Consider the following 21383-nt stretch of genomic DNA (forward strand, 5'->3'; position numbering starts at 1 on the left):
ACTAACATTGCATTTATCCCCTTCTGTAGGCTTTTTACAGTTTGATATCAGGGAATTAATAAGAGCAGAAATGAGAGGATTAATAGCACTTGGAAGCATGAAAAAAAGCTGTACAAGCAGCATATGTCTTCAGCCATACAGCTCTTGTGCTCTGGGGCCTTTCCATAGCAAGAATAGATGAAGCTGCCATCCAATTTCTTATCTAGACACTTGACTGTTTTGAGATGTTGGGCATCTTGTGTCTCACTTTCTCAACCTGTTTCCCAGTGTACATGAATTAGCATGTATTACGTATTGCTTATCCTTCCTTCTCCACCTTGCTAAAAGGCCTTGGAAATATTCCTCATTGCTGTGCCTCTGGTCAGAGCTTGCACATCACCTCAGAGTTCATACCACCTTGCTGCCCAGTAGCTGAGCACTGTCATCAAAGATAAAGCATGGGGAAACTTTTAGTGACATGGCAATTTCTTCTGAGGGTACACGTGTTAAAAAGTGTCCAACGCTGAAAAAATTGGCTTGAGATGGTCACTGATTTAGGGGCCAGATTTGCAATGGTATTTAATTAACCTGTTTGGGCACGCTGAGGTGCCAAGTGGGATTTATACAGCAGCATCCTTGAGTATCCACCTTTGATAGTCTGGCCCAAAGTCTTAGGAGGTCTGAATTCAATCTCACCTCTGTCATACACTTGTTTGGACAGTGGGCAAGTCTCCTAAGCTCTCTGTGTAGCTCCTTATCCGTAAAGTAGAGCTAATATTACTTTTGCCTAGTTGAATTGTAAGCTGTCTAGGACAGGGATTGTCTTACAATGTGTGTAGACAGCGCTTAGGACAATAGCGCCCAGTCCTGCTTGTGACCTCTGAGAGACACACGAATGTAGATAATGCTGCCAGCCCAGGCAGAAGAATACAAATTAAAGTGTCTCCTTTCTCCAGGAAGGAGAGTTGCAGAAGAGAGAATATATTAAGAAGGTAGAGTGCAAATGAAGTGAATTCACTGTCATTAGCGCCTACGAGAAAATCTATAGGAAGCCAGTGAAAGAGAGGATGCATTAGTACATCCTCCTGGACAAACAAGCGTCATTAAAGGTTGGGGGCAGCAGCACAGCATACTTTTGCCACTAAGTTTCTTTTGAGTGCTTATTAAATAGAACATCCCTGGCCTAACATTTCTCACAGTTACTTGCAAATAGAGTTGAAGTAGGGAACACCATTAGGTAGAAGCATCATTCCGATGGCTGCTTATGTAAATTGAAAATGCAGAGAAAGTGCAAGGGTACGGTTACTTGTACAGTCAATACCTCCGTCAGAATTAGGGATGGTTTGGTGGAAGGTCAGTTCCAAGGAAACAGAATGGCTCTTTGCACTCAGAGCTGTTTTTTCTGGCTCGGATAGGGCTGTTCGGGCTTGCACTGCATCAGAACAATTGATGTAGTTAATTTACTCTTAACAAAGCTGAGAAGCAAACCCAGAATTTGTTAGCTTGAAACTGATAATGGATAGTTTCCTGGGCATGTAGGGTAGGAAATGCTCTTTCTTAGAATTGAACAGAACAGGAATATAAGTATTATTTCTTATCTTGCTTTGCTATCTTCGATTTCTCACCTCTCAAATATAAAAAGTGGTTAAAAGCAGTTTTTAAAGTAAAAATAGTCAAAGGACTAGTGTAAAAGTGATGACTAAATGAATTAAGTTCAGAGCCCACACACATGTCTCGCAGTAGTTCTGGATCCAGCGCACTGATACTCTACCTCACATATGTGGGGGTTTGTGGAATGCTTCATTTTTAATTGAGTCATAATATTTCAATTTTTCCTTCATCTAAATTTTTAATACTTGGCTAATTTCCAGCAAAAGTGAAAGGGGGTAGAGGCTTTCAAGATATTGTGCTCCAAGCAGCTTCACGAGTACAGGAGGCTGGCAAGCAAAGAGAAACACTTGTTGCTCTCACTGAGGGAAAAGCTCAAATCTGAATTGAAGTCTTTTTAGACACCAGAGAATTCATGCAGGAGAGATATGGAATTTCCCTAGCTGTGGGAAATTTTCCCTTTAAACTTGTTCTTTCCGACACACCGGGGTGTCTGAGTGTCGGACATGCTCTGTGAGAACCCAGGCTTCATTAGTTCTGCTGCCCATGGGACTGCATGTTTCACAATATAAGAACCTCCAAAACTACCTTTTTTATTTAAGTTTGGTCTAAATAAAATACTGAAGAAAACTTGGCAGCTGTATCTTTTCTTTGGCAGCAGATGAGGATCTTTCACAGAGTAAATTGAGATTACCAAAGATTATTGTATGACTATGAATTTTGCTTAGATCAATTTAATCTTTCAGATTTTTTTCTGGTGGGTCATTGGCCATAGAATATGCAAGAAGAGATCAGCATGCAATCACTGCTAAGTAGAGGAGATTGGAAGAGGCTTTCATTTGCATTTACAGATTTTGATGTCAGGGGCTAGACATAGCTACTGTGCGCTGGGTTCCTGTCTGGTTTATATGTGAATAAAATGTGTACGTGACTGTCTTAACAATATTTGCAGGATCTTTTAGACCAGCTCTAATGATTATAGCTTCCCTTTGAAGCTGAAATACATGAAAGCTTTTGTAGTCAGTATCTGAGGTCAGGGTGGAGCTGGAACTTTGTTTGGAAGGTTTATGGATAATCCCTCATGTTTTCCAGGCTTGGGCTGATGCCTTTCGAAGTAGCCCTGATTTAACTGGCGTAGTGCATATTTATGAAGAACTCAAGAGGAAAGGCATAGAGTTTCCCATGGCAGATCTTGATGCTCTGTCTCCAATACACACACCACAGAGGGTAAGCTGCAGCATTGCAATTCCGGGGGTATTTTCTCAAGATGTCTAAATAGTTGGATAACTACTCTTCTTTTCCCTCCTGTTTCTCCAAATTTGGCTCATTTCTCACTCCTGAAAGGACCTTTTTAATAGTGAAAAGGTTTGTGGAAGCGTAATGCAGCTGCATTTGACAGGCTGATAAGCTAATGGTATCTCCTCCCTCGAGTCAAGCAGCAATCTGAAAAGAGAAGAGTTTGGAGGAGGTTTGTACACTTGTACCACAAAACCACTAGGCAAACGCAACTAATTTGTTCAAAGAGAGTCCAGCAAGATATATGATTGAGATTTACTTCTTTAGCTCAAAAGTATGGTTGTTTCTGTTGGTGATAACCCTGAATCAAGGCCTGCCTGTCTTTTAAAGGTGTACAGAGTCTGAATCTTTCACTGATCCCATGGCAACGTGAGATCTTTACACCTTTGAAAAGTTAGGTCTGGAAAGTTGACAGAACTGCTGCTAGGAAGCAACTTAATGATCACAGGTGTTCTGATTATTCGCTCTGAAAACTGAAGTTAATGAATCTTTGAAGTGGTAAATGCAAGTGATCAAGGACTGAAAGATTACAATTCTTGTGTCAAGATTAATTAAATTCAGTATCTATGTATCGCATCATTTTTTATAAGCCTGCAACTTAATTCCTAGTTGAAAATAACTTATAATTATTTATCTTTGGCTCATGTTTTTATTTGGCTTCTCACTTTTCTTGTAAAGGTAAATTGACTTAAATACACGTGGGTTGGGTCAAAAGATACAGGCGTGCATTTTTGTGGCAGCTGTCTGTTTATGGGCTGGCCTGCCAGTCTGTTCTGGTAACCACACTGACCTTTTCCACAAGGTGCAATTATGTTCTATATTTGAATGTATTTGGCCTGAGGCTGCTGACAAAGCAAGTGCTGTCACAATTCAGCTTTTGAACTCGTGTCTTTCTGATGTGGCAGAGTGTTCCTGAAGTTGATCCTGCAGCAAATATGCACAATTCACAGTCTCAGCAAAGGATGAGCACCAGTTCTTATTCTTCATCTTCTCCAACGGCGTATTCTGCTCCTCAGGCCCCAGCTCTGAATGTGACTGGTCCCATCACTGCGAATTCTGAACAGGTATTGGGATGATGATTCTTTTGAGTGAGACTCTTTCAGCAGATCAAATTAGAAACGAATTTACAGAGGAACTTTCATTTTAACTCTTTTGACTTTGATTGCCTCCTAGGTCTGGTTTGACTTACTAATCTTTCCTCCTGTATGCTGTAAAAACTAGGCTTTAGAGTTGTGTGTATGGCCTCCTAATGGCAGCAGTTACGAAACCTCACAATCTGATCTACCAGTCCCCTCAGCAGTTGTACAGTAGGTTAGCAGTTCTCTCTCCTTTAAAGGCACAGAATGTCTTGCAGGTGCAGGAAGCCTTTCTAACAGGGAGTTAAGTCTGCATCCATAAGACCCTTGCAGATGCCCTCATATAGGATCTTTTTTTCTCTCTGCAAAAATAGTAACTTCAGAGCTAAAGATCCAGCTCAAAAGTTGTACATCTTTCCCCACATTTGAGTGAGGTACACATGGTGCACTGCAGCCAAGGTGTGTTTTTAGCTGCTGTTTTCAACTGCTTCCCTTCCATACAAGCATGGCACGTCTGGGTTTGTGAGTGGTTCTACAGTTCTTTCCTTTTTCTGTTGCTTTTCTAAAATTTTCTCCTGGGCAAACTTTTTATCTTTACTTTTTTTTTCCCCTACTAGAATGTCTGGAGCCTCAGATATCAAGTCAGACAGAACCAGGGGTATCACAAAGTCAGTTGTTGAAAATGATCTGCTTAAACCAAAAGATTAGGCAGTATTTTGCTGTCTTTTTACCCCAATGTAGATTGCCCGGCTGCGCAGTGAACTGGATATTGTTCGTGGGAATACAAAAGTGATGTCTGAAATGCTGACAGAAATGGTACCTGGACAAGAGGATTCCTCAGACCTTGAGTTACTCCAGGTAACAGTTCCCTAGCAAATATGATTCTGATCCTTTCTGTACTTGAGTTTCTCTGGGGGGTGTGTTTTTTGTTGTAGTTCACTGCCTTGGTTTGCTTGGTTTACATAATGAATGTGGGCTGTGCTTGGCCCTGATTAGTCACACCACTTGATGTTCTTCACTTGTTAAAGCTTCCAGTGACAAGGATTTCCTAACTTTCCTTGAAACTTGTTCCAGTGCTTTTTTTCTCAATGTAGCTAGAAATTTTTCCCAACACTGAATATAAGGTCTCCTTTAGCACAAAGCAGCTTAGCATTGCCATAGGCTCTGCAAATCCAGAGCATTTCTTCTGCTTTTACATCCTCCATCATCACTTGTACAGTGTCAAAACATTCCCAGGCGCTATGCAGGAAAAAAACACTCCCTGTTTCCAGCTGGACTACATATTGCCAAGGGTCTGTGGATTCTCTGCCACTTGGAAACTTATATGTGAACTAACTGTCTTTCCAGAAGATGTGCTGTAGCTTCTCCTGAAGGTAGTGTCTTAAGGTAGGCGCTTGGGTGAAGTTTCATGCTGTCCGGAGGGTTAGACCAGGTCATCAGAAGGGAGTTATTTGCTGGGAAGTCTCGATCCAGTGTGGCATTTATTATCTCAAGAGGGAAACCAGTTTAAGTTGAGCTCACGTTTCAGGACTCATGCTGGTTTCTCTAGGCCAGTGGTAGTGGGGTGGCCTTTTGGCTGAGGAAAGTAATATAGTACCACATGGAACGCAGATGAGGAATACTGTGATCTAGCATTCCAGCTGCTGCCCTTAACATGGTATTTGCCTTTCCGTAGCTTCAGAAATAAGCTTCTGTTTTGATCTTCCAGCAGGGAGGATGGGCTCCCACAGCAGTACGTTTGGAGGAAGGCAGGGAATTGCTCTCTGTGATACACCAGAGTTTGAAATCCATCCAAAAACTGGTCTCTCCCATGCAGCGGTATTGTGTGTTTGTCTCGGAGCCATCATGGCAGCTGATGAGAGGCCTTGCAATAAAGAGCCTTTCAGTTACTGCCCATTTGGGTCGGACTGCTCAAAACAAAAGAAGCTTCCAGGAAACCACGGCAGACCAAAACAGCGTAGAGCAGTTTGCTTACATTCAGAAACAACTACTAACATCTTGACAGCGTAACCTTACAGCCTAGCTTTAAGGTGAAAAAACTTGATCATAAAATGGAGTGACAGCAACGATTCTTTATTCCAACTGGTTCCATTCTTTGACTGATGCATCCTAAATCTGAATCACAGAGCTGGGGAGAACCTGGTTTTGATCACAAAGGATGGTTAGTCTTTTGAAAGCTGTGAGTCGGTGCTGCATGCAAGGACTCCTTGCTTTGAGGTTTATATAGCCCTCCTCCTTAAATAATTCCTGACATTTTCTCCAACAATCAAATGTAAACAGCTTGCTAGAGAGCCAGCTCCGAGCAGAATAGATAGGTACTGTCAGCCCTCTCAGAAAGGCAGCAAACAAACCTCTGAAATGTCACAATCTGCTTCTAAAGTGATGGGATCAAAACTGACATTGGAGAACACATTCCTCAAGCTGTTAAGGCAGCTGGATTGCACTAGGTGAAATTTATCCAGAGCTTAGGATGTCAGACCAAGCAAGGAAAACAAACACATTTTTGCTTTCATCCCGAAGGTTGTGTACCAACAAGTCATCCTTGTTTAGTGCTGAATTTTTGCTGTGAAGTGGAGCTGGGGAGGGGGAGTAGAAGATGACAGAGGGACATGCTTTAGTTGAAATGTCAGTGCTTATTGAAGTAAAACCATGGGCCTAATCAGTGGCGCCATGCCATATGTCACATTTCTTCGTGTAGTTCCTCCTCAACAGGCTGGTTTTGACCTTTGGTCTTGAGGACTTTCAGGAGTAAAGAATTCTGCTAAGTAATTGGTGATGGAAGAGTTGTCCTGCAAGTATGAGAACTCCTGGTTTAGGCAAATTCAAATCTAGATGATGAGAGATGTCTAAAATAAATGCCCTTAACTCTCCGTTATTTAAAATTGTCTTCTGAAACTCCCCACTGCCTTTTTGCAGTCTCTTGTCTGTTGACTTGCTCAGTTGAAGGGAACGTTTCTGTGTATAGTTCAGTACTGAAGTGTGTGTGGAGTGCTCATCTTTTCCAGCTCCTGCTCCTTATTTTGTGTTCACCCTCATGTTGTCAGTAGTTGGTAAGTTCTGTGTCCCCAGCATTTTTCTTCCTAGAAGTCACTTAGCTACTCGTGGTAGCCCTGATGAACTTTTTTACCACACTTGTTCCACCGTGTGCATCTTCTAGTTTTTGAGGAGAATATTGCCAAAAGAGCAGATTGAATTTTCCTTGAAAGATCTCTTCTGGAAAGCTGTTGTATTAACATGTTTTAATCTTAAAACAAATCACTAAAATACAGATATTTATTTTCTGAAGTGCTCAGAGTTAAAGAAGAATGAGGATGTTGAATTGTAAATAGGCTCTCAAGGTTTTATGCCATCATCTCATGAAGGGCATGTTTGATTAGATGTGCTTTTGGGTGACATTTAATCATGCAAAGATAGACTTGTCTTAGTGTTTCTCAGCTGGGGGATATGTTTGGCTGTGAACAGAGCTCAACTAAATCTACTTATGGCTAGCTGCTTATCAGAATGTGTGTGCACAATGCATTCCTCCTAGGAACTGAACCGAACCTGTAGAGCTATGCAGCAGAGAATTGTGGAGCTTATCTCGAGAGTGTCCAATGAAGAAGTCACAGAGGAACTGCTGCATGTGAATGATGATTTAAATAACGTCTTCCTCCGATACGAAAGGTGGGGCACCTTTTCCATCAACTGCTTACATTCGTTCTGGGTTTACACTTCAGTGTAAAATAGATCAGCTAACAAGAGTTGGCCATCAGGGCCAATGGTCCCACGGAACAAAATGCAGAGAACAAAACCACAGAAAGCATTTACAAAGTCTTTTTATGATCTTTCATGGTAACATTCCTGTTTCAGTTGTTCCTTTAATGCTAATGCTATTTTTGTGTTGTGCCATTGAATTTTTGTGGGACATATCCGTAAAATGCTGGGCAACCTTATGCAAAACTCTGAATTAGAGACTTGAGTCTGCAAGTCCCTCTTGTACGGTGTTGTACAGATGTAGGGACTTGGGACCAAAAATAGCACAGCCCCAGCTAGTTCCACTCGCTAGCTTGGGCTCTGCACAGATGCTTGTGCTGCTTCCTGGCTTAGGGAGGCTCCCGTGAGCTCTCTGTCTTCTGATCTCACAGCTTTCTAGTTCCAGTCCTGGTGCAAGGGGAGCTGCCTGAGGTGGGCGTGACCTTCACGCATGTAAGGGTTTTGTTTTTAAGTAACACTTAAAATCTTGAAAAAAGCCTGTCTTGTACAGAGCTGAGGTTTTGAAGAGTTGGTCTGCGGGAATCATCCCCAGGGGCGGGACTTGGGTCATAGGACTTTCGACATGTTAGACAAAGGCGCTGTCAGCCACATCTGCTGCAGTAGGTGACACGTGATACAGCAGTCTTGGGAAAGTTTAATCTTCCCCTTAATGACAGGCCTGGGGAGTGAGGCACTAAAGAGTACCCTTTGTTCCTTGCTCTTAGCACAGGGCTTTGTTTCTCAAGCCTTTAAAAATAAATTAGACTCTAGATCTGTGGATCTGTGCTGTCACAGTAAAGGCTGGAAAGAAGACTCAGTGGCCTCAATTTTGTCTTTGATTTAGTCGTTCAGAGGAGATCGGGGCAAACTTTGAAACAAATGCTGCCTTTTTATGTGAAATGGTGTTTCATGCACGAGCATGATTCTACAGGTGGCAGAGTGTAACTGTCACTAAGGTTTAGTCTGGTCACCCTTAATATTTTTTCTGTTTTCCACCATCTGTGACTTTGCTGACTGGGACTAATGTGTTTGTAGTCATTGTACACGGAGGGGTGGGCTGAGTGATGTTAGCGAGCTATTTGTGGTAGAATAGCTGCACTGGTCTGAGCGTTTCAATAAATTCCAGTTCGTCCTCTGCTATTCCAAAAGCTCCACATTCATCACGCTGATTTCTAGTATGGGTACCGAGCTCTGTCAGTGACTCAAGCAGAAGCTCTGGCCTTCGCTGTGAAGCTTTGGATGTAAACGAACGTGTGGTTCCTAAGCCTTTTGGTGAGAAATATGAGGTGGGAGGTGTCTCAGGTTTCCAGCTAAGGGAGCTGGATTTCCAGTAATAGTAGACACCCACAGTTTCCTAAAATTGAAATTTGGGCCTGAATTTGGTTTTCCTGCCTTTTAAGTCTGCATTTTCATCTGTTACATTAAGAAAACATTTTAGTTTGCTTGAGATTCCCTGTTGTATTTTGTACATCTGGGAGAAGCCCCACAGGATTATATGAATGTTATGGGTTTTTTACTGAAAAGACAGGTTATGTGTGAAACTACTTATAAATGAGGAAAAATTCTAACCTCAGAGAAATCACAGTGCTTTTCCTGGTAAGGAAGGAGATTGGACTGGCCGCAGACAGGCCTTGGGAGGAGGTAGTTCCCCTGCTTTTTTGAGTTCTTGAAAGCTGAGTTTACGTTTTCAGCCCCAGATGCACAGCTGGTTGGGGAAGCAGTAGAGAAGAGACCAGATCTTGACTAGCCAGGCTTCTTCCCCCAAGAAGTATGAGGATTTTTAGCCAACGTCGTTACTTTTCATTCTTGGAAAGTACCAACCTGTTTGAACATAGGCTCTGCCGATTTTTGAGCTGACCCAGAATGTTTTAAGAAATGAATCTGCTAATCATTGTTTCTCTTGCCATGTGCTGCCTGGGTAGGGCTGTGCTAGCGTGCATATGGCTTCTCATTTACATGTATTGCAGCAAGAGGGAGCTGTTAAGTGGGAGTAGGACTTGCTGCAGTGCTCAGCTTATTTAGCTGGGAGCATCAATCTTGCTGCAGTTCCTCCTGTCCCTTGGCTAACAGAACAGTCTATCATGAAGCACTTAATGGAAAAAAACCCCCAAAACCCAAAGACAAATCCTCAGGCATCTGTGTGCTGTAAGATCAGATTAGTCAACTTAATATTGACTTCTGCAACTATCCTCCCTTTGTCCTGGCTTGGAGTTAAAGCTTTCAGGGTTCCCTCTTGAACCAATGAAAACTAAGTTCAATGGCAAGCATGTCATGGCTTTGTTATAAGCTCGCGTTTTTCATTGTTTATTGGTGGCTTTGATAGTCCATGTTAGTGTTTTGTTGTTTTGTAAACAGATTTGAACGATACAGATCGGGACGTTCAACACAAAATGCCAGCAATGGAGTAAGTACCTAACTCCATTTATTATGTCAGCAGCACCACCACACTAGCCGTGCTAATATCTCTACTATCGGACCTTTTACCTGTCCAGCCTCGTGTCCTGCCTGTAGTAGCTAATCGTGGATACCAGGAAAAGAGCGTAAGAATGTGACAAACCGCAAGTGACAACTTTTAGCTCAGGAAGACAGTACACTAAAACATCTCTGTGTTTATAATTCTTGATGGATTTTCTTTCCTCTATTAACTTTTTTGATTGCTTTTGAGTCCATGTGGACTTTAGGCATTCACAGTGTCCTTAAGCAGTGAGTTCCACAGTTTCACTACACATTTTTACATATTTATGTGGGTATTTATATATAATAAATAGTTTGTTTACATTTGATCAGGTCACAGTGATTTCTATTTGCTCCACTTAACTCTTTTTCACTGTGTTTTACAATACTGCTGTTCACGTTAATTTTCTCCACGCCACTCATAATTTTAGGAACCTCTCTCATCTCCTTTTTCAACAGCCCCTTTCCAAGCTGAAGAGCTACAGTTCTAACTATTTTTTCAATGAAGACTATTTTATAGTTGTTTTATAGTGTTCAGGGTCTGAGTTCATGAGGAATTCCTATATGGCACTATTACACTATCTATTCTGCATTCTTCTAACCATTTCCTCTATTTACTTTGCCTGTTTGATTGCCACTTCTACTGCAGTGTGATGCAAACTTCAGCACAGGCTCTGCATTGTAAATTTACTCACAACTAAAAAGTTTTGTTTCTGAAAACAGTTTATACGTCATGTGGAAGATGGTAGCAAATTCTGTTTGACTTAGATCTGATGTTGATCTGGTCCTAAAAGAGGTGGAGAAAACAGACACATTAGCTAAATCTGAAGAGATGTAGATGGCCTCCAGGAGATTTTCCTGCTGTACTGAGCAGTCAAACTGAGGTTTTTTTGGTGACTGACCCTTTTTATTCTCTACTGGTCACCATAGTATCCAAGAGACTGGCCCATTTGGCAGTATGCAAGAGAGATCTTTTTAGGAAGCACCCATTATTTTTTGGTGCTTAATGTTGTACTGCAAGAAGCAATCTCTGGCATGTGTAACTTGCTGTGTTTCTTGTGTCCCAACAGGTACTGAATGAGGTGACGGAAGATAATTTAATAGATTTGGGTCCTGGCTCTCCAGCTGTCGTGAGCCCAATGGTTGGAAACTCAGCACCACCATCTTCACTTTCATCACAGCTTGCAGGGCTTGGTGAGTACCTGAACTAAATGGTGCTGATGAACATGAGGCTGCAGTGCATGGGCTTCTTCCAGCCTAACCAGTCTGTGGGTCCTGAGCAGCACGCAGGGGCTGCTTGGCAATCCAGGTGTGTGATTGTAGCTGAGGTCCCTGGGACCCATCTGAACACCCAGTACAAGCCCTTATCGCAGTGGGCTGTTGGGATTCACGAGGAGCCATTTTTCACTTGTGGGTCAGGGAGTTTCTGTCCCTTTGGCTCTCCACTGCCCAATTGATGTTGCCATGTAGCCTTCGGAAGGTTTGGGCATGTGGTTTACAGGATTAGGAGGGCTTTCCCACTCCCCTGCACTGTAGCCATCTGTAATTGGGAAGCAGCCTGGCACAAAGGGAGGGATTTATTAACTGAAGGGGAAACTGGAGGAAAGGGTGCAGGTTCTTGTTCATGGTAAAACTTGTACTACTGCTTCTGTTTCTGCTTAGGTATAGCAGCTCTCCATGAAATCAGTCTGATGAATGTTCTTGATTTCCCTTCTACAAATAATACTTGAAATGTCTGGATGAAAAGTTTCATGAAGCTCTTAGGTGTTTTACATTAAATCAAACTGAAGATTGCTTGATAGGATCACTTGATTTGACTGAAGGTTCTCCACCTCTTTCAGCACTGTGCCAATATCATATCACTTGATTTGAAACTGTGGGTTTCACAGTCAATAGCTGAGAGACAGCACTGTGGAGAAGACTAGTATCCATGCCCAAAATTTTGGACCACGTTAGTGAATAGTAAATAACTCAGGATGAGGTTGGCAGCAGGTACACACTAATTCCCAAATGCTGCCTTCTCGGTGAGAAGTACTTATGGTGTGGTGCTTCCAGAAGGAATAAGTCAATCTCTACATTTGTCTTTTAAGAAATTCATGGTTAGCCTCCAGCCTCTTCTGGACAGAGCTGTGCTCAGTGTTGCAGCCGTTAACTAGATGATATCTATAGCTGTCCTGTATTGTTAAAAACTTCCTCTGTAACCTACATAGTCACGGCAGTGGTGCTTGCATACGGTTTGCTATTTCACTGGTTCGCTTTTTTTGCCTCTGGTTGCAGACTTGGGTACAAACAGCGTCAGTGGCACACTCAGCTCTCTACAACACTGTAATCCTCGTGATGACTTCGACATGTTTGCACAGACAAGAGGCAGTTCCTTGGCTGAGCAGCGGAAGAAGTATGTTGGAGTTTGTCTTTAGCACTGTTTGAGTCACGGCATTGCTGTTTTCTAAGGGCATAAATCTGAAACTTCTTGACTTCATTCCAGACTAAAAAAGTAGTTTTGGTGTATGCTTTTGTGTTTTTAATCCAATCCCTACCCTGTTGGTCATTATTATTATGGGTAAGTGGAGAAGTTGCTACTGCTGGGCAGAGCAGACTGGCTGAGTAATGTTATTTGACTGTCTGAGTTAATGAGCTCACTGGAAACTTAGGAATGAACTTGCCTTTACTTCTGCAGATGCTTCCTCTCATAAAGGCTTGTCATCCCATCCACCCAGCCAGGGCTTGAGATACAGGAACATAAGGGTCCTTCACCTGAAGGTCATGGATATACTTTGGTGACTGAATTACTGTCATCAAGGGCTTGGAAACAGAATTACCATCCAGTTAAACCCTCCCTTTGGCCCAGCAGTCAGACTCTCGCAGGCTGTCAAGGCAGTGTAGCTTGCCTGGCTGCCATGCTATCCCTAATTTGTTTATATGCACAGGGCTTGCATCTCTAGAGCTGCAGAACTGGCACTTTCAAGGGCATTTAACAGGTCAAATTATTTTAATGTAAAATAAATCTGTGCACTTATTAAGAAATCCTTTGATCCCTGTCGAGTGAGATTCATTAAAAGACACACTTGGGTATTTTTCTTTCATATATTATTTCTTGCCTCCTTCTGGTTCCAGATTCTAGAGGATGTAGTGGCTACCAGCAGTCAGAACATCATCAATATCTTGTCTCAAACTAAGATATGTTGTTAAAGCTCAGACCTTAGCACACTATCAAAAACCGGAAAACTTGAGCCAGCAAATTTATTAGGATCGTTTTTTTGCAGTTATCAAACAGCTATTGGTACTGCCTCAGCTGTAGTGTCAGTGTTGAGATGCTCTACTGTAGAGGCATACATTACCACTGGAGATTTCAGGCTGAGAGCCCTAATGTATAGTCAGAATGGAGATGCATTGCAGAGAGATCTAATGGAGGTCCCTCTTCTCTTGTGCTAAACGAAGCACAAAACTAGTCTTCCCACACTGCACCTCTATCTCCTTCTGCGAGCTAATGGAACAAGGAGCACATTCCAGTCCGTGATTTTACAAGGGAGGGTTGCTCTGTCTTCCTTGGGTTGTACACTGTGTAACTGGAGCAGCAGCGAGGCAGTAAAGATGTGAGTGTGACTCGCCGTGGTGTGTAGGTGAGAGCCTCTGGGTGCTGTGCTGGGAGCTTGGGTGGGAGACATGGGGCTTCTCCCAGGGGCTGATTTATGGGCAGGTGTTGGCGTCTGCTTCAGCTCATGGTTCACCACTGTGCTCTGAGAGATTATGCTACTGCCTCTGTCACCTGACTGCTACATGTCCCTTTTGCATAGCAATTTAAGAGGCTTTTTAAAAATCCAACCTCTGTAAGTAGTGCATTTCTTTGTATGCTTCGCTGCAGTTGCTTAGTTATGTTTCATCTGTCTTCAGGTCTCCCTCTGCCTCCCCCCATGCACGCATCAAGGTCAGGCTTCCAAATGTCATCTTCAGAGCTTTGCAGAATGTAATCTGTAATCAGGCCTCTTTTTGTAGTCCCCTGCTAGCTCTTGGACACGCTTATGGTGCCTTGTAACCTATTTGCCTACCTTTCATAACACCAGTTTTACTCTTTTTGCTTCAACATGCTTACTGAAACTGGTGGATGGTCTTTAGATAGAGCACACTCCTCTTCTTGGAATACACTTAATACACTTGAAATCTTATTAAGAAAGAGAATGTGCTTTCTGATTTCCAGGGGAGTAAATCAGAGCAGCAAGTGCGTTCTGCCTGGGTGACTGCTGGACTTCCTTCTAGTTCTGTGGTTTGTTCCTTTCTTTCAGCGTGACATATGAGGATCCACAGGCTGTCAAAGGACTAGCGTCTGCCCTGGATGTTCGAAAACACAACACAGGAGGGGTAGGTCGTTGCTCTGCGTTCTGTTATCTGAAGCCGTGCGTGGAATCCAAGCTGTAGGCAGCTGCTTTGACCAAGACTTCTCATTCTGTATTCCAGCAACACGCTAGTACTGGCTATTTTGAAATTGATACCGAGGAGCAAGTGCTTGCTCAGTAATGATCTCTAAGGAGCTGCTACTTAGCACACCAGCCTAAAAGACTTTGAAATCATAGTGGGTAAATTCTCCTGTGCTCTTGCAGCTTGCCTGGGGGGTCCAGCTCTTTGACTGGGCTGAAAACAACAAGTGGGGGACGTCTTGGGAACACTGGTGTGTGTTAGTTTGGTTTTGCTTATGAAAGTTGATGCAGTCTTAATCCACTAGACTTTGCTCTAAGCGCGTTGATATACGAGTGAGTTACAGGGAGAGAAATGATGTAGACTTCTAATGCTTCGCATGCCTTGCCATAGCTGCCCTTGCATGCAGTCTGTTCTGTCTGTCCCAGGGCAGGCTCCTGCTATCTTGTGTGGGCAGGAGAGGCCCACGCGCTGTCACCTCAGCAGCTGATGCTAGAAATGTGTTTGAGAGCGCGAGCTTGGCCAGCTTTGTCTGCATACCGCGATGAAGGCAGAAGTGAAATGAGCTTTCAGATCGTCCCTCAACCTCTTTCTACCACCTGCTTCTTAAAACTGTCCTGCTCTCTTATACTTAGCTGTGTTTTTGGATGACGGAGCAAGTTCAGAGCCTTTTCCTAGTCTACTTTCGGTCTGTGCTGACCACTAGAGAGCACGGCAGAGCCAGTGTAGCATGGGAGAGCCAGTTCAGCATGCACACGCCTCCCTTCATGGAGAATTGCCTCCCCATGCCTTGGCTGATCCCGCCCTGGTTCTTTCATAAGTTGAAATGGGAGTGCTCAGGGCAGCTGGCATGCCTGACAGCTTGTGCTCTGAGCCAGGGGGAATTTGTGTTTGGAGCCAGCTGGGGTCAGATCACAGCTGCCTGCCTGCCTGGGCCATAGTTTGGTGGTAGCAGGGCTTCAGCAATGATTTCTTATGGAGCATACCCCCGCCCCACAAATCTATCTGCTTGTTCCTGTCCCTGTCCTCCTGCAAAAAGGGTAATTTATAACCCAGGTCAGCCCTGTGACCAGTTTTAAGCTCGGCCCCATGAAAACTCATGCCAGCAGTACTGAGGGAAAAGGGGGGAAGCACAGGGAGGCAGGGACAGAAGTGTATTAAGGATGGTGAGAGAGGAATTCCTGAAGCCAGTGTGACAACCCAAGCCCCCAGTATCACTGAGCTGCGTTATTGGCAGGACCTGGGAAAGGATTTGAGATTCTGCTCTTTGTTCCTGGCTAACCAAACGCAAGGGGCTTGCACTACTGGTCAAGGGGGCTGTATTCCCCCAGTGGCCATGGGGTCATGTCCTTATTTATTAACACTTTTGTTCTCAGCCAATTCTGCTTGAGGCACCAATGTGACGTGTCATTCACACCAGCTTAGCTGCTGCTCTGCCCAAAGTGTTGTCAGTTCAAAGGGCTGTGTCTAAACTAATCTGACGGTCAAAGTTTTTTGGGGCAAACGCTTTATGGGTTGTGGAACTTTGGGCTCTGAGATGTTGTAGAGACTTTCAGCCTCTTTTCAAAGGTCCTGATGACTGTATCGTGTAATCAAAATAGCTTGTTTTGAAATACAGTCTTTCGGTAATTGGTAAACACTACTTTTTGTCAAGTGTTGTGAGGCTCGTGGGTGTCTCTTCTTAAAGGAAATAAAAATTAAACTCTTCTAAAGTTACCAGCCCCAGCATGTGTAGCAAAAAACTGGCAGAGCTCAGTAAATGAAAGACACGCGTTAATTTGGGTAGAGAGCTAATTTAAGAACAGCTCTAGGGAGGAGCCAAAAGCTTCGCAACACATTCTTCACACACATCTTGTTCCAGCACAGTTGTCCAGTGGTAAAATTCAGCACATCCGACGTTTCTAATGTAGTCATTCTCAGAATGGTCTGTAGAGAGGTGGCTGATCACGTGGCATTAGCTGTCTTTTAATATGATTTAGCAGCTGGAAACAAGGCGAGCTAAAAATACACTGTTTTCTTAATATTGCTTTTCCATGTTGGGAATTGCTTTTGTTGCCACAGAGTTGTTGCGTGATCACAACTGGGAGGAGAGGTGTCCAAGAAACAATCCTCTAGTGTTACACAGATAGTAGATGAAGTGGGAGTGATTTCCCCTTTTTTTATCCCAGCACAAGTACTGAAATGAGACATTAAAAATTACAGCTGATTCTCCATTATCTGTGGTAATGGGGACAGGAGAGGTATCCCATGTATAGAGGTATCTGGATGGAGGTATTTCAGCGAAGCAGTGGCTCTCTGCTGAGCTAGCCCAGTTCTGACAGGGCCAGTGGGCTGGAACCACTGCGCTCTGCCGGTCCCGAGCAAGCCCCTCCAGAGCTAGAGATGACTCTGCATCCGGGCCCTGGCTCAGGGATGAGATGCTGAAGGACAAGAAGCCATCTTGAGAGTCTTTGTGTTGCTGTGCCATGCAGTCTGCAACCTGCTCAGAGAAACTGGATGCATCAGCGGTCCTTTTAACCTCTGCTGCTCTTCGAGAGGGGCAGTTTGAAAGACTGCCAGAACACTGCAGCAGACTGACATTACTTACCCTCCTGCTCAGCACCATCATTAGAGCTGTCATCCTGTTAGAATTTGGGGCAGAGTCTGTCTGCTGAGATCAAGGAGGTAAGTAGGGCGGGCTGCAACTCACAGCTTCATAAACAAGGGAAACTCCACAGTGCGTAATACTTGTTTCCAGTAAAGTCTGACTGATTTTAGTAGGTTGTATAGCCTACACTTTTTCTTCTTCTAAGAAGATGACAAACATCAGCCTCACTACTAGTCAGTGATTTTTTTTTTTTAAATTTTTTTTTTTAATATCGGCATGGAGGAGGTGCTAAAATTCTGTGAACTGTCTGTAGGAAGTGCAGAGGTTGGGGTGAGGTCTGTCCCACCACGGACAGAGCTGACAGGCAGCAGAGGGGGATGCAGCTGCTGCCAGAAGCTACCATAGGCAACTCTGTGTGTGTATATGTGTGTGTGTGTGTGTATATGAAGTTTTTAACTTGCTGCTGTTATATTACTTTATCATGGGTTGTTGCTGTGGTTTCTCTCTTTATGGACCTTTCTGTTCTCGACACAGAGGAGAGGTAAAGGTGGGAACTCAGACATGGAGCCCATAGACAAGTGGCTAATTACACAAGGAATGGTGAGGACTTCACCAGTGAAGCAATTCCTACTGCCCACCCCAGTCCTTTTACCTAGAATAACCATCCTCCATTCACCTCTCCTCCTGCCCTACTGAACCACTTGAAATCAGACAGTACAAGGAGTTTATTTCCCACCTGCATCACTACCTGGGGCAAAGGGAAAGATTTGCACCAATTTCTGGTTTATACAGCACAAAGGCCTGTAACCAACTGAATCATTTGTAGGATCCCACATCACCTCCAGAAGAGGCCTGGGGATCCAATTGTTTCCTTATACTGTCTTGATTTATTTATGCAGTATCCACTTTTCGAGGGATAAACACAAGTCTCATGGATCTTGTTCATAAAGAGGACATTTTCTACGTGTCTTTAAAGCAGCCTCTTCTGCTAGTGCTTAACTTCATGGTGTGGAATAAACATACAGACGCTGTAGGGTCATACCTAATTGAATTGAGTAATGCAGGGATAGTCCTTTAAAGGAAGGGAATGGGAGAACTGCTACCCAGATTGACATCTGCCACCCCATTGGCGTTAGGATTCAGACTCCAAAAGGTACAATAGTGTTTCTGGCTTTAAGGATTTAATTTCTGTGTCTAGTGATGCCAGTGCTCTGATAAAATCAAGCTTCTGAAGATCACTGGATCTGTGCACATTTTGACCTTGTTTGAAGTTGTCCTTCAGCAACATGCTTGCAGAGAGAAGTTCAAAAGTGCAGAAGTCTACTTTAAGTGCAGAAGTCAGAGGTAGGTAAAAAATAGCCTCAGCTATGCCTTAAAGCCAATCTAAGACCAGTTTTTGTATTTTTGGATGATGTAATCCATTGCTTTAAGTGTTTGAGATTAGTACCAATAATGTGACCTAACTGTACAAAGTCCTTCTGAGACAATCCTGACTGCAGCCGAGTTCAGAACGGGACAGTGCAGAATCCCCTTCGGGCTGGGCTGCGCTTGTAGTGCAGCGTGTGGGGCTGGGCATCAGGAGGCCCATGGAGCAGGAATGCCTCACGCTGCGGAGAGCCTTGAACATCCCAGGCTAAGATGCCCAGTGCTTAAAGAGAGAAACATAAAATCCTGTGATTGTATGATCATCCCAGAGAGTTTAAGCTTGAGAAAATCCAGAGTGTGCAATACCAAAGTGCAGCAACTCTGTGAAACACTTTGCATTTATTCTTCTAGGTTTAGGGCTAATCCAGATTAGTTCTGAGGGTCAGTTTGTGAATTTGTCAGAAGCTTGCACGGCTGGTGCATTCACAGTGATTGGACACGTGTGTATATACAGTTGTATCTGCCTGCCTGTGCAAGCACCCAAAAGCAGTTCTGTGCCTGCTAGCAGACAGGGGTAAGCCCAGCTGTAGGTACCTATCCTTGGGAGCCAGAGTTTCATTTCAGTGCTTGTCAGAGACCCACAGCTCGTAACATGAGAGCAAAAAGCCATAAAGTGAGCAGCACTTGCTTTGCCTCTGATACTGTTGACTGTAGTTCACAGAGGCTCTTGCTTTTCGGTGGCTCGGTCGCAGCCAGAGATGTGCTATGCCACTGTTAGATGTTCATCCATAATGAATAATCCAGTGATTGAGTTAGTTCCTCTTCTTTGCCTTTCCACTGTTTACAAGAGCAGAGAAGCATGAAATCGGCACCCCTGCTGTTCACACCACTTGCACCACTGCTTTATTAAAAAAACAAACACAATATTCGTTCATTGGCTTGTGGTTATTCAGTCTGGAAAAAGGATACTGCAGCATTCATGGAGGCATACGGATTTGGGGAGGGAACGGGGTCTGGCTGTCCAGCCAGTCACTGCTTACAAGCCTGTCACCTTGTTTGTATGCTAAATATGAGAGAGAAATACCTAAAATAAAACGAAACTAATCATTAACTCTGTTTCTCTCTTAACTGGCTGTAGTTCTTAACCGTATTTATTAATATGACTTTGTAGCATTTGCAATACCAGTGGAATAACTAGCAGCCCAGGTATGAACTTGATGTGCACGTTCTTTGGTAACTTTTTGTAGTTTTGAGATGAGGTGGGAAAGAGTGGTGAGCTGCCATTGCCATTATCTGTACAACACTGAGACCAGCGAAAGGGTGTTCTCCACCTGCCAGAGAGGTGCTCGCATCCCTCGTGACCTGACGTCGTTCTTTCCAAACTGAGATACATTTAAGCGTAGCGTTGAGTTCTTCACACTCCCATTTCTGTGCATCCCGTTTCACCAACACACCTTTGCAGAGGGAGGCTCATTCATGGCTCCTGTGTGTACTCTCCCAGTAGATTTGGCAGTGTTTTTTCTGTTTTAGCTTAATCTACAGCTCAGTTCCTCTGGCAAGGTGGTGCCAGGACCATGGAGACACAAACCGCACCGTTATCCATTCCAGCTATGCCTACAAATCTAACATAGACAAAAGGATATCTGCAGGAAATGTTCCTGGTTCAGACATGACTTAGGGGTGCTGGCTGAGCTGTTCCAGTACCAGACTGTTTGCAGTGTAAGGTCTGGGTTTTTGCAAGTTAGGCCACGCAGGTGTCATACAGGGGGTCTGTATCAGCAGCTCTTGGCTTTAGCACTACGTTTTAGTGCAGGTAATTCCAGTTCCCTTCTCATGAGTTTGGGTAGCTAGTGAGGGTTGCATGAATATATTAATTTGTTAGAATAATCTGTCACCCCACTCAGCTGCTGAATGGATATTTGTTACGAAGGGAGAATCAGATGTTGCTTAAGACACTACGTCAGGACAGACATTATTTGGGACAGTGGTAGGGGAAGAATGAAACTGAACCAGAATTCACAGGAAGTGACAGGAACAGCTTTCAGCATTGCATCTTGACCACCAGCAGCACTCCTGGCTAGAGAGGAGATTCCTCCCTGTAGTAAAGATACACACGTAAAGATTAAATGAAACCTTTGCTGAGATGTTGTTAATTAGTAACAAAGTGGGATGCTGCTATGTATGCCTTCAAGAGAGAGATAGGATCTAAGATGGGGAAATGACTTGGGTAACATGAGACTGTTGAAATACGTCATCTTCTTGGAGACTGAAGTGCTTGAATTGAGCACAAACTGAGAAATAAAGGGGTGAAGATCTCCTGTGTTCTGTGTGGTAGGAGCCCTCTCCCTTTTGAAGGCAGGCAGGCGTGTTCCCTTGTTCTGAAGACCACGTGGGTTTCATTACCTGTCCAGCCATGGCATTTTACAGAGCACTCTACAAGGACAATGTGATATACCCCCCGTGAAGGAAGGCTTTCGCTGTCTGGACATGCCTTTCAGATCCAGATTGGCTGGTTGGTGTACGGGCACAACAGGCTGTCTTGGGGAACCTGCTGCACCTGAGCTCTTGCCTTCCCCATCTACGAGCTGTGTAAACACAGTTACAAGTAATCAAGTAGCTAAATCAAGCCTTACATGTAAAGTCAAACGTGTTCTAATATTGCGGCCAGGCAGCTATTTCAAGATCACAACAGCTTTAAATAGATGGTAAGACTCTAGTAGTAAGCTGGAGTGGACTGCTAGTGTGCATCTTAGTGCCCTCGTTCTGCTACTGTAGGAGTGACAGACCTTTCCTTACTATTGCTAACTAACGGGGGGAGTGAATAGCAGCTAACCAAGTATTGGTGTCAGCTTTGTTAAACATCTAGAAAGAAGTGG

The 21383-nt window shown here is 43.7% G+C and overlaps 1 protein-coding gene across 5 annotated transcripts in view; it reads left to right on the plus strand.

Moving 5' to 3' along the window:
• Positions 1-21383, plus strand: part of TOM1L2 (target of myb1 like 2 membrane trafficking protein) — a 58673-nt gene that overhangs the window by 24654 nt on the left and 12636 nt on the right. For 2 of the 5 annotated variants that reach the window (XM_074841507.1, XM_074841509.1), the window contains exons 5-13: positions 2680-2814; positions 3789-3947; positions 4701-4817; positions 7489-7622; positions 10047-10095; positions 11216-11339; positions 12423-12540; positions 14426-14501; positions 17677-17742. In XM_074841507.1, coding sequence (XP_074697608.1) covers positions 2680-2814; positions 3789-3947; positions 4701-4817; positions 7489-7622; positions 10047-10095; positions 11216-11339; positions 12423-12540; positions 14426-14501; positions 17677-17742 — 978 coding nt within the window. Of the gene's footprint in view, positions 1-2679; positions 2815-3788; positions 3948-4700; positions 4818-7488; positions 7623-10046; positions 10096-11215; positions 11340-12422; positions 12541-14425; positions 14502-17676; positions 17743-18340; positions 19656-21383 lie in introns of those variants that run through there. The other 3 variants (XM_074841508.1, XM_074841510.1, XM_074841511.1) reach the window with 2 other exon arrangements.

Source organism: Strix aluco, chromosome 15 (assembly GCF_031877795.1).
Source record: "Strix aluco isolate bStrAlu1 chromosome 15, bStrAlu1.hap1, whole genome shotgun sequence".
Lineage (NCBI taxonomy): Eukaryota > Metazoa > Chordata > Aves > Strigiformes > Strigidae > Strix > Strix aluco.